We start from the raw sequence: 12,721 nt of genomic DNA on the forward strand, positions 1-12,721 counted from the left end.
GTAAAACTTGCTAGCACCTAGGAATTTTTCCTAGCCATCCTCCCCACAGAAAGAAGCATAAGGAATAAGCCACTGAGAGCAGTTTGGCATCTTTGTTGATGTGCTAAAGATGAAAGACTGTTCAAGGTGTCAAGCAGCTTATGAACACTTACAGCCAGGGAAGTACTTGATTGTCTAATATGTTCGCTCTACAAGTCCCAACAGAGAAATAGTTGCAATGGAAAATCTATGGCAAGTTTAGAAACAAAGTAAGTCAAGTCAATGTTCCCTATACATCAATGAGAAGAATAACTTCCCTGGGTGTGACAGAGCTTTCAGCATTCATGTTTATGACTGTCGGTTGTTAATGCCTTGAAGAATGTGTAATACACTAGGGGGAAGGAGCCCAGAAATGACTGATGTCCCTTGTGTCCTAGGTCCTAGGGGCTCGTCATCTACCCAAGCTTGGTCGAAGTATTGCCTGTCCATTTGTAGAGGTGGAAATTTGTGGGGCTGAATATGATAATAACAAATTCAAGACAACTGTAGTGAGTAAGTATCCAAATAACCTTTCTTTTAAATGATGTTGTTGTTGAGTTGTTTCAGTCAGGTACAATTCTTTGTGAATTCATTTGAGGGTTTTCTTGGCAAAAATACTGGAGTAGTTTGCTGTTTCTTTCTCCAACTCATTTTCCAGATGAGGGATCCAAGTCAGACAGGGTTAAGAGACTTGTCCAGGGTCATATAGTTAATATGTCTAAGCCATATTTGAACCCATGGAGATGACTCTCCCTGATTCCAAGCTCAGTGCTTCACCTAGATGCCCTTTCAAATCTTCCAAAAAGGATGCTAGTGATTACAAAGTGTGTGCTTGGAGTTTGCACACAGAAGGAAAAATGGGTATTTCATTAATATTATGACTCACATTACTTTTGGACTTCTGACTCTGCACATTCAATTGGCTTTCCATCTGGAGGCACTGACTGAGGTCAGTAATGGCTTAGTGAACTCAGCCAGGCCAGGTCATCACAGAATTGGTCTTTGAAGAAAGTGGGCTCATTCCTATCTGAATTTTTTTGTTTTTTTGTTTTTTTAATGTCTCAGTTGTAATGCACAGACATTGTTCAAGGGGGACCTGAGGATTTAGCATCACCTGCCAGTCAGTCAAAAAGTATATATTAAATGCCTGTGATATACCAAACCCTGTTTGAAGCACTGATAATACAAAGAAGGCAAAAACAACCAGTCTCTCTGCTCTCCAGGAGCTCACAGTCATGGATCTGTTTGTTGACTGGCAGTTTCTTTAGCTGTGGTGAATCTTTGAAGTACTTAAAAATATGTTTTTTGATTGAGGTCTCATACTTCTGTAGCATGAGATGGATTCAAGCAGCTAATAATAATGACACACATTTATTTAGAATTTTAAGGTTTGACAGTGCTTTGCAAATATTACTTCATTACTTATGGTCAAAACAATCCAGTGAGATAAATCATTCCCATTTTCAGATGAGGAAACTGAGACTAAGAGAGGTTAAATGACTAACCTAGAGTCACACAACTATTAAACTGGCTTTGAACCCCTATTTTCCTGACCCCAGATCTAGCACTTTTGTCATTATTGGCAAGTTGTCTTGAGTGGCAAGACAACTTCTTAATTGTGATAATTAGCAAGTGTAGAAAGTCTGGTCTATGTCTTTCTGGCTCTCTGACCCAACAAACCATTCAGAAGTTGCGATATTGTCTCACAAGATTTTCCTGATTGGTGGACTGAGCTCTTACCTCTGCTGGGACCCAGGAATGGGGTCAATGCTGCCTGTTTGGCTTTTGGTTGTGTCTTGGATTGGAGGATCTGGGTTTTTGTGCCAGGACCTGCAGGAGAGCATGGACCTTCAATGCCTAGACCTCTACCACAAGACACTCCTCCCTCCTGTGCTAAGTAGAAGCAAACTCCTTTGTAGCCCACAGTCCCAGTGCTGTCTTACACAATGCAGTTCCCAGAGTCACAGGGACTAAATGAAGTCTACGGAACACTATAGTTTCCATGGGTTTTCCCTGATGAATGCAGCCTTTAATAATGGGCTGCTCAAGAGATAAACCTTGAAGCCTTTGAGGAATTTGACTTAATTAGGGCAAATCTCCTGGGCTGAGCAGATCCTTCCTGTTTATCTAGGAGGCTTCAGCAGCCGTGTCAGGAGGGAGAATCACATCTTCTGAGTAGATTTGGAACTCAAACAAGGGTTTCTTTTGAGGACATTCTTTTCCCTCAGTGAGCTAGTAATCATTCTCAGGGAAATGAAAGGACCAGTTGAGCATCAGGGACCCTGACAATGGGCATTAAAACCAACATTTCTTCCTAGCTTAGTTTATACCTTAATTGTATTGAGGTGCCTTCCCTAATAGGGAAGTGTATAATTGACTTTGGGCTCATGTGGTTTTCATTATTAGTATTAGTAATAATCATAATAACAATGATAGTGAGTAGCATTTATAAGGCACTTTTTAGTTTGCAAAATGCTTTACCTATTAACCCTGTGAAGTGGTGTTATTGAGTCACTGCAGTCGTGTCCAATTCTTCATGATTCCATTTTATGGAGGGTTTCTCATCAAATATATTGGAATAGTTTGCCATTTCCTTCTCCAGCTCATTTTACAGCTGAGGAAATTGAGGCAAACAGGATTAAGTGACTTGCCTAGGGTCACAAAACTAGTGTCTGAGGCTGCATTTGAACTTGGGTCTTCCTGATTCCAGGCCTAGCATTCTATCCACTGTACTCTTTAGCTGCCTGAAGATGGTACTTTTATTATCCTCATTTTATAGATGAGGAAACTGAGGAAGAAAGAGGTTGAATGACTTACCTAGGGTCACCCTGCCAGTGAGTATCTGAGGCAGATTTTGAACATGGGTACTCTTTACTCAAAGGCCTTTATTCTATCTACTTCAACACCTATTATAAATTTGTAACATTAATTATAGTCCATCTCCTTATTCTTGGTAGTGTGGAGATAAAACGTAGCCCAGGTCCTGCTGCTGCCTTCATAAAAAGTCTTTACTTGCATTCTAGTTAGGGAGGTCAGATACTAGCATATGAAAAGTTAAATAATGAGATTGAACTGACGCTATGAGAGGATGGTAGCAGAGACATTAGAAGATACTAGGCTATTAATTGACACATGAATAGTACAGACTAATTAAGTATTAGTGGAATGAAAAGGAAGGAGAGCTTTCTATGCCAAGCTGTTTAAGGAAGGAAGAAGGACGTCTCTTTTTTGACCTGTGGGACAGAGAATGAGGCTCATTATTCCTGCATGCTCATTCAGTCATACAATTTCTTCAACCTTCTGAACTTGCCATTGTCCTCCCTTGAAAAGCTCAAAGGATCCTCAAAGGATTATTCACTTTTACAGCTAGTAAGGAAATGAAAAGACTTTTTCAGCAACTTATAGTCTGTAAATTGTAGAATTGAGATTTGAACTCTGATCCTGTGATTTAAAATCCAGGACTCTTCCCACTACCCTTCCATTCATTTATTCAAATCTTGTTTGTCCATTGAGTCTCAGCTCAAATCCCACTGCCTTCCTGAAGGATTGGAATAACTGGAGGGGAAGGAGGGAAGTATTCTGAGTGGGTATAATCACATGAGTAGAAGAAGAGTGGGTTGTGGTCCTGAGTAAATATAACTGAAAAATGGAACGCAGTTCTTTGGTCTTTAGGTCAGAAAGGATATTTGCATAAATTCAATAATGAACTTCCTCCCTGAGTTTACAATGTTTGGGGAATGAGAAGAAAATGGTGACTAGGTTCCCAGGTAAAGCTATTGTTCTGATCCCACATTACCTTGGTCTGAGACAGAATGCTGGGTAGGGTGATCCAGGGACCATTGTGTCCAAATGCTGGGTTCCAGGAATGGTGGGGGTGGGGATTGGGGGGTAGGTGGATGGGATGACTATGTGTTCTTCTTGAGATTCTTCCAGACCCATTTGGAAACCCCAAAACAAATCCCCAACAATTAGAGTTTGAACACCCTGAGAGCAGGTACTGTTTCACATTTTTCTTGGTAAATCTAGTCTTTGGCATAGATTTTGATACAGAGTAATTGCTTGAATCCATCCATCCATCCATCCATCCATCCATCCATCCATCCATCCATCCATTTATTCATTCACTTATTCTACCAACCTATCTTCATTGTCTCTTTCTGGTGTCCTTATCTCTCAAAATTTCAAGGCTTGTCCCCAACCTTCTCCATCCTTTTTTGCCCCTCCTGGGGCAAATTTACTCCTGGCAGGTATAGTGGACAGTAGCATGAAGGGAGTTGGATGTGGAGGTATGTTCATCCCTTTGACTTCTAGAGTCAAAGGAGGAGGGGAGGGAGGAAGAGGGGGGAAGGACTATTCTTTTCTTCAAGGCCCAGCTCAGATGCAATTTTCTTCATGAAGTAAAGAAGGGAAATTTGTAAGGCACTGAGCTAAGAACTTTTACAAATATTATCTCATTGGAGTCTCACCTTGTGAGGTATGTGCTTTTATTTAGCCCATTTTTCAGAAGAGGAAATTGAGACAAACCGAGGTTAAGTGCCTTGGCCATGGTCACAGAGCTAGTAAGTGTCTGGGTGATGCAGTAGATAGAAATATGGGCCTGGAATCAGGAAGACCTAAGTTTAAATCTGACCTCAGACACTTCCTAGAGATATGACCCAAATCAAGCCATTTCACCTGCTTGCCTCAGCTTCCTTATCTGTAAAATGGGCCTACTGCCCACGGGTTGTTATGAAGATCACATGAGATTATACTGTAAAACCCTTGGCACAGTTGTAAGTTATTATTATTGTTGAGTGTCCGGGGGCAGATTTGCACTCATCATCCTGACTCCTGGTAGTGTTCTCTCCACTGTGTTGCCTTTCCTTTCCCTGATACTGTCCAACTAGGTATCCTTTATTGCACTAGGTAGAGGCTGGAATTCAAAGAAAAATGAATTTACTTGGTGAGGGAAGGAAATAAGGAGGTAATGGAACGGAAACACTAGGTATCTGTTATCTTGAACTGAGAGGGTGAGGCAGTGAAAATCATTACCTTTCCTCATCTGAGAAAACTTTGTTCTCTTAGACCTAGTGCAAGGAAAGAGAGAAAATCAATTGCTTTATGGGATATGGAAATCCTGCAAGTGTAGGGTCTTAGTGGAATTCAAAGCTTAATCATATTGCCTTAAGCCTATAGAAACTCCTGTGGATATCAAGATATTTTTCAAAACACCTAAGTAGAAAATTTGTGTGGAATGAATGTCTTGGCCAGATGAGTGTGGAAGTGCAATCGCTCTTACAAGTTTTGATTTTATTCCAGATGATAATGGCCTGAGTCCAGTCTGGGTATCTACTCAGGAAAAAGTGACATTTGAAATTTATGACCCCAATCTCGCATTTCTCCGTTTTGTGGTTTATGAGGAGGATATGTTCAGCGATCCCAACTTTCTGGCACATGCTACTTATCCAATTAAAGGAATAAAATCAGGTAAAAGTCAATTCAATTAAACAGTTAAATATGAGCTCTCATCAGACTTCTTATATTTCACTTTGGGCATAGATCAGCATGTCTTTCTGTTATTTTGAATTTTTGCCTCAGAAGTTCAAATTAAGAGTTATTTTGCTTCTGACTCCTGGGACCTTTTAACATCTCTTTCCTAACAAAGAACATAATTCAAGTTCTTGTATTAGGAGATTTACCTGGAATCTTCATTGTATCACAAACCCTTTTCCAAACTGAAAGCAAGTGGAATATTTGACAGGAAAATTGGAAAACTGGATAATTTCTGATATGGTAGGTCCTGCCTGAAAAGAAACTAAAGATCCTACAATCTAGAGATGAGGAGAAAGTGTGTTCAAAGAGGAGGGGTGAAGGAAGGAAGGAAAGACAGCCTATGCATAATAATCAAGATGGAAATAAATTTCATGAATGGCAGTAGGTCAGCATGGAAACTGGCAGAAGAAAGAATGTGAAAGGTTGTACAAACCAAACAATGCACTTTGTACTTCATCCAAGAAGCAAAAGGGACCCACCAGAAGATTTTGAGCAGCAGGAATGACATGTTCAGGCTGTCATGATTAAGTTTGTTTTACTATAAAAAGTTGAAAGCAGTTTTTCCCTACTTCACCTTCTTGGTCTGATAAATAGTTAAACTCTTCTTTTGATTGTTTTGTTTCATTTGTGTTTGCTAAACATCTTGCTGACATTCAGCTCAGGTACTTTCCTACATAAGAGCCCTTTTGTCATAATTCCCTGAGGTTTTAGTGCTTCCACCTTTCTACTTTTCTTTGTTTTTACATTTTATACATTTTTTTTTTTACTTTTTTGGTATATGATACATTTACCCAAATAGAATGCAATCTCCTTGAAAGCAGGGAATGTTTCATTTTTATCCTTCTATCCCCAGGGTTTTGACATGTAAAAAATGTTTATTGAGTGTTGAATCAATATCTGGTGTAACTGGGCCATGTGGAGCAAGCTACGACAACAGATAACCTCTTCTTAGATGTAATATATGAATTCTTGGTGAAGTTGGTATCCTACTACCATCCCTCTGCCTATTGTACATTCAAGAGAAAAGTTATATATTGATTCTATTCTACTCTTTACTTCCACAAAGATTGAAATCATATCTTTGAAGGTTATTGGAAACTCCTGGCATGGCAAAATGTTTGATTTGGGTCCTAATTCCTATGTATTTCTCTTGTATTAAAGCTCCAATGTAGTCTAAACTTTCCCTTTCCTAAATAAATAAATTTCATGAATTTAAATTCAAATTCAAACCTTTTAGGAAATTTTTCTTAAATTAGACACAGACTTGACTAAGGTTTTTCTCCTGGACTATCTATGAAAAGAGTTTCCCAAACAAATTAATATTATAAGCAAGATTTCATGACCAATACTTAGGGTGTTTGCTGTTTTTTCAACACTTTAGAAGCATCTGTTTATTTATATTCTAATTAAAAATCACTTCACTGTCCATGAGTAGCATAAGTCCCAAAGAAACTCTGCTTGGCAACAACTCCTGGTTAGCTTCAGTCATCTTACAGCATGTACTTGAAAGTAATAAAATGGTATTTAAAACAATTCCTGTAATTGAAATGTTTTCCTGATCCAGATTGGCTGTCTCCCCAGTTAGTCCAAATCAATGAGGCTTGACTTTGGAAGCACTTTTCATTTTCCTTTTAGCGACAGAATGTACTGTAGTCTTTCTTGCCAGGACATCTATTCCAGAAGCAGATTCCTCTTTTGTGGGACAATTCCTCTCATTGGCTAGATGCCTTGACACAGGATTACTACAGACTCGGCGAACTACATTTATTTAATTTCTCCTAAAAAGTAGGCCATTCCTTCTCGCTATTGGAATAATGTCTCAGTGAGCAAGGGGGATCTGGGATTGAAGAAATTATGCAAAATAGTCCTTACCTTTACTGACTATTTTTGATGAAAAGTTTTTTTTGTGAATTTCATGCATGATGATCCATCATTATTTTTCATTATTGAATATTTCAATTTTTGAACTTTTGGCCAAAGTAAGACAAGACCCTCAAGAGGATTCAGAGTGAGCCATCAAAATTATTTCAGGACTGAAGATGAAGACAAGTGAGGAAACTTGGATTGCTGTACTTGGAGATAATAATTCTGAAGGAATATTCCTTTTCTTCTCCTTTGCTTTGAAAGGAATGTGCTATGTCATTTAATGACTGGAGTCCTCTGGGCTCCTGAATAACCTGGGATACACATCATTGTCAGGGGTATGTCCAAGCGCTTTCATGACCAAACTTCAGGAGCACCCTTCTTATTTCTCCCCAATTTCCGGAAATAGAGGTGCTGATATATTGCTTTAAAAGTATTTGAACAATTCTCTTTCATGGGGCCATTACTTAGTTACCCGTTCTTGGTCTCCAAGCATAAGGGTAATAAGTTTGAATATAGAATCACAAAACCTAGACTTTTATATAGCAACTTTAGGAATCATCTAGCCCAAGTCACTTATTTCACAAATGAGGAAACTAAAACCAAGAGAAGTTAAAAGACGCTCAAAAGATAGATGGTAAATTGTAGAAGTGGGTTCCAAAATATAATCCTTTGACTTCAAATCTAGTGCTATTTCCTTTCTAGCAATTAAAATGTTAATTTTTTTATTATGACCTTAAGGACTCTCCCCCAACCCCACCCTGCCAGTATTTCCATATACACAGCAAAACACAAAAAGATGATTCTCTCTGAAAATATGAGTCTCCATTTCTCATTGCTTACTTGGGAAAAAAGGAAGAAAAGAACTGTCTTGCTTATCTATACTTCCCTTTAATTTCCCTCTCTTATCTTCTGTGTATTTAAAAAAAAATTTCAGTGGCTCTTTTTGGGAGGTGTCACTATTAATAACATTTCTTCCTTCCTTATTCTCCCCCAATAAAAAGTTAAATGAACAAAAAGGAAAGAAAAACCCTTGTAACCAAAAAAGCATAGTAACACAAAACAAATCTATATACTGGCAAAGAAAAATGTTTATTTCTGCACCTAATTTCCATCACTTCTCTGTCAGGATAGCATGCTTCATCACAAGCCCTCTGTAAATATGGTTGATCATTGACTGCTTTGACTAGAATTAAGTCTTTTAATCTTATTTTTTCTTTTGAGGCATTTGAGGTTAAGTGACTTGCCCAGAGTCACACAGCTAATAAGTATTGAGGTCAAATTTGAACTCAGATCTTCCTGACTCCACTGCTCTACCTACTGCATCACCTAGCTGCCCCAACTTTTTTTTTAATGTTGCTAACATCTTTGTATAAATTATATTCTTGAGTCTTTTCATTTCACTCAGGATCAGATCATTTCAAATCACCCAGGATTCTATTTATTTTGTAATTTCTTAAGGCAAAATAATATTTCACTGCAGTTAAATACCACAGTTTGTTTAACCAAACCACAGAAGTCAAGAAGCAATATTATTTATCCCATTTAGATTCCAATTTTCCCTTCTTTTTGCTCGTTTCAAGGTTAGGAAGTTTATTTTGCCTCCATCTCTTCCCTTCCCCTAATTATACTCTCTCTTAATACCTCCCCCATCTAAAAATACCCTTTTGATTTTGAAATATTTCTATCAAATGTTTTCCACACGTTTATATATGTGTGTGCTTTCAATACTGCTTTGTCCATTCAGATAAAATTGAAGTTCATTTCATGTCCACTACCCTATCCTTCCTCCATGTTTGTTTATTCTTCTCACAAACCTCAGTTATGATAAATGAGGAACTTCCTCCTTTCTATACTAGTGTATTCCTTTAACCCTCCCTTCTATTTTTCTTAGATCAACAATAATCTACCTCCAGGAATAGTTTTTCTTATTTCTTTCCACTACCTAATGTGAAACAAGATTTGAGTGGGAAAGTTTTACCTTGAATATAAGAAGGAAATTTTCAACAAGTTTGGTCCGTTGTGATATGCTTAGGAAAGCTGTAAATTCCCTTCCAAGGGAATCTTTAAAAATAAGAGAGAAAACTCCCATGTCCTTTGTCATATAATAGTCCTACCTAAAGGTTGGGTCTTTCACTCTCATTAAACCTACTGACAGCAGCAGTGGGGACAGAACTAAGAAGAAACCACTTCAACTTGTTCTTTAAAATTGAATTTGTCATATTCTATAACCATTACATATTTTTTTTTCTTTTTAGTTAATAGTTTTTAGTCTGTCTCTGTTAACTATTTCCCCATCCTTCTGCTATGCCAGGATGCTTAACAAAGGCACATTTTCCCAATCTTATTTCTTGAAATATCATGATAGCAGAAATTGACTCTGAATGAATCTGTTGTATGTAAAAAAGGACAAGGGGGACTCCCATGCAAGGGACTACACAGAGGGCATGGAATCTCCACTCTTGGAGTTAACTGTGGGTAAACTCTTGATTGTCTTCCAGAGCAAAGGTTCTTAACTTCCCATATTCTTCTGTTTTTGTTTTATTCTTGTACCCCAGGATTTAGATCAGTTCCTCTTAAAAATGGTTACAGTGAAGATATTGAACTTGCCTCTCTTCTGATTTTCTGTGAGATGCGTCCTGTCTTGGTGAGTATCATGAAGCAGAGATGGTCTCATTTGGTTCTTTCTCAGTAACTGAACTTGTAAGTAGAATGATTTAGAACCATTTTTCCACCCCCACTGTCTTATGGTAAACTTCATTGGCTCAGGGAATTGAAGCACTGAAGGAAGAGTTTGTTCTCCTGAAAAATAAAGAACTGGATGCCTTCAACTTTAGGTTAATTGACAGATCCTTGAACTTCCTCCTTCTTTCAGCCTTTTTAGTGTGTTCTACTAGGAGAACAAAAAAAAAAAAGACCAAAAGACCAGAGATTGAACTTTCTTCTTGAATTCTTCCTAGAATCTTTGAAGATGGGCAGACTGGTTAACTAGGTGATTACTGTGCTCCATTCCAACTCCAAATCCTACTATTTTGTTCAGCTGGCAGTAACTGGTTAATATTATATGATTAATTATATTATTATCAATTAATATAAATGCAACATTATATTGCTTTATAAATATATAAAATATAAAATCACTTTAAATTATATTATAAACAGTAATTGATTAATATTATAATGTGATGCTCTATATAAAGCTTTTTGTAAATTATAAAGTGCTATATATCAGCTATTACAGAAACACCTCATATATTTGCAAATTACCATTAGTATCAACTTCTAATCGAAACAGGGGCTGCAAAACCAGATAAAGATCTAATTTTTACTTAGCTTTAAAATGCAATACTATCTATGTTTTATTGTATTTTTATTTATTCTGTTGAATGTTTCTCACATTTTAATGTGTACTCTTGAGGCTGCATAACTAACATGTCTTATCTAGAACACAGCTAAGAACAAGAGAGGATGTTTAAAGAAAAGACCTTTGAGCAATTAAATGAGTTGTCATAGTTTATGTCAGGACTTAACCTGGGAATTGTTTTTTAAATTGTTAAACTGAATTTCTATATGATTTGGCTTCCTTTATAATCCTGTGTATTTTAGACATTTGAAAGCATCATTCTGAGAATGGATACATAAATTGACCAGAAAGCCAGTGGTCCAGAATACCTAAAAAGTTAAAAACCTCTAGTTTATACACTAAACTCAGAGTTTATTTATTTTTACTTTAAACATAATTCTGTCAAGCTTGGTAATCTGGATTTTCAGGACAAAGAAGATTAAGAAATAACAAAGTGAAAGATTTTTTTTTTCTTTCTGGATTTTAATGTGAGAGATTAAGATTGTTCTGCTTCATATTTCTAGTTCTGAGTAGTGCTGATTAAACATAAAGCTTTCTTTTTAAGTCTTGTGTTTTGAGATTATATAGGAGTGATAATGATAATGATGGTGATAATAACTAGTTTTTATGCCATCCTTGAAGATTTGAAAAGCATTTTTTAGAAGTAACTCATTTCATTCCCACAACAACCCTTAGGGACAAGTATTATCCCTATTTTGCAGATGAGGAAATTTGAGGAAGACAGATGTTAATTAATGTGATCTAAATGTCTGAGATGGGATTTGAATTCAGTTCTTTCAGGCTTCACAGGTTCCATGCTGTATTCATTGAGCCATCTGGTGGCCTAGTATTAAAGAAATTGTATTATATTTTTATCTTGTGTTATGTACCTCACTAGTTTTAATTCCTCTGTCCCTATCACCTAATTGGTGCTTAAGCAGGAATGTTTATCTTGCTGACTAAATATAATAAACTATGGCTGTGTTTTCTAGCCTTGACAGGTAAATTGAAAGGGTTCAGTCTTTGGTATCTTGAGAGTTAAGGAAGAATATTTTATCAGAATTATGTGTCTTTAATTTGTACTATATTTATTCAGATATTTGACTTGGGATTGATAATAACCTGCAACCTGGTTGCAAAGTTTACCTTTGTGTAGCACCTAAAAAAACATTTCCTAGACAAAGTAATTATGTGATCATCTGATGATGTTTAAACTGCTAGAGAGAACAAATATTTTTAAAGTATTTTATATACTCTTATTTACCTATGATTTACATAGAGAATTGGCTATATTATAATAGGCCCTTTCAGCAATGTACTTAAAAATAGAAACCTGATTGGCCTTTTTCCAAGTCATTTTTGAAAAAAATACCAGCATTTTAGCCTTGTCATTAATTCACTTGACTGGGTCCCCATCAAATGAGATGAATTGGTGAAGTTTTTTATAAAATGTATTTTGTAAAATGATTCAATCCCCCGCTGACCATTTTGATTAGAAAGAAATTGAGTAGAGGTTGGAAATAGACCCTCCCTGGTCTTAAATTGGACATAAACATGGACTGCAGGTGAGGAGACTTGGATTCTAGATCTGGCTCTGCTGCTGCACAATTGGGTGATCTTGGACAAATCAACCTTCCCTTTCTGAATCTTAGCTTCCTCCTGTTTAAAATGAAGGGGTGGAACCAATTGATTTCTAAGATCCCTTTCTGTTTTGACATTCAATAGATGACTATGAGCCTGTATCTTCAGTGTCTTCTGGTCTTCACTCTACTTTTTAGGAAAGTGAAGAAGAGCTGTATTCTTCCTGTCGCCAACTTCGAAGGCGGCAAGAAGAGCTGAATAATCAACTCTTCCTGTATGACACCCATCAAAATTTACGTAATGCCAACAGAGATGCCCTGGTGAATGAATTCAATGTCAATGAAAATCAATTGCAGCTTTATCAGGAAAAGTGCAACAGGAGGT

The 12,721-nt window shown here is 37.0% G+C and overlaps 1 protein-coding gene across 3 annotated transcripts in view; it reads left to right on the forward strand.

The window, feature by feature from the left end:
• The window catches only part of PLCG2 (phospholipase C gamma 2), a 182,617-nt gene that overhangs the window by 155,147 nt on the left and 14,749 nt on the right, over positions 1-12,721 (forward strand). For all 3 annotated transcript variants that reach the window (XM_074209748.1, XM_074209746.1, XM_074209747.1), the window contains exons 29-32: positions 417-531; positions 5,317-5,484; positions 9,972-10,060; positions 12,535-12,719. In XM_074209748.1, the coding sequence (XP_074065849.1) occupies positions 417-531; positions 5,317-5,484; positions 9,972-10,060; positions 12,535-12,719 (557 nt within the window). The remainder of the gene's footprint in view (positions 1-416; positions 532-5,316; positions 5,485-9,971; positions 10,061-12,534; positions 12,720-12,721) is intronic.

This window comes from Macrotis lagotis, chromosome 1 (assembly GCF_037893015.1).
Source record: "Macrotis lagotis isolate mMagLag1 chromosome 1, bilby.v1.9.chrom.fasta, whole genome shotgun sequence".
In the NCBI taxonomy this organism is placed as follows: domain Eukaryota; kingdom Metazoa; phylum Chordata; class Mammalia; order Peramelemorphia; family Peramelidae; genus Macrotis; species Macrotis lagotis.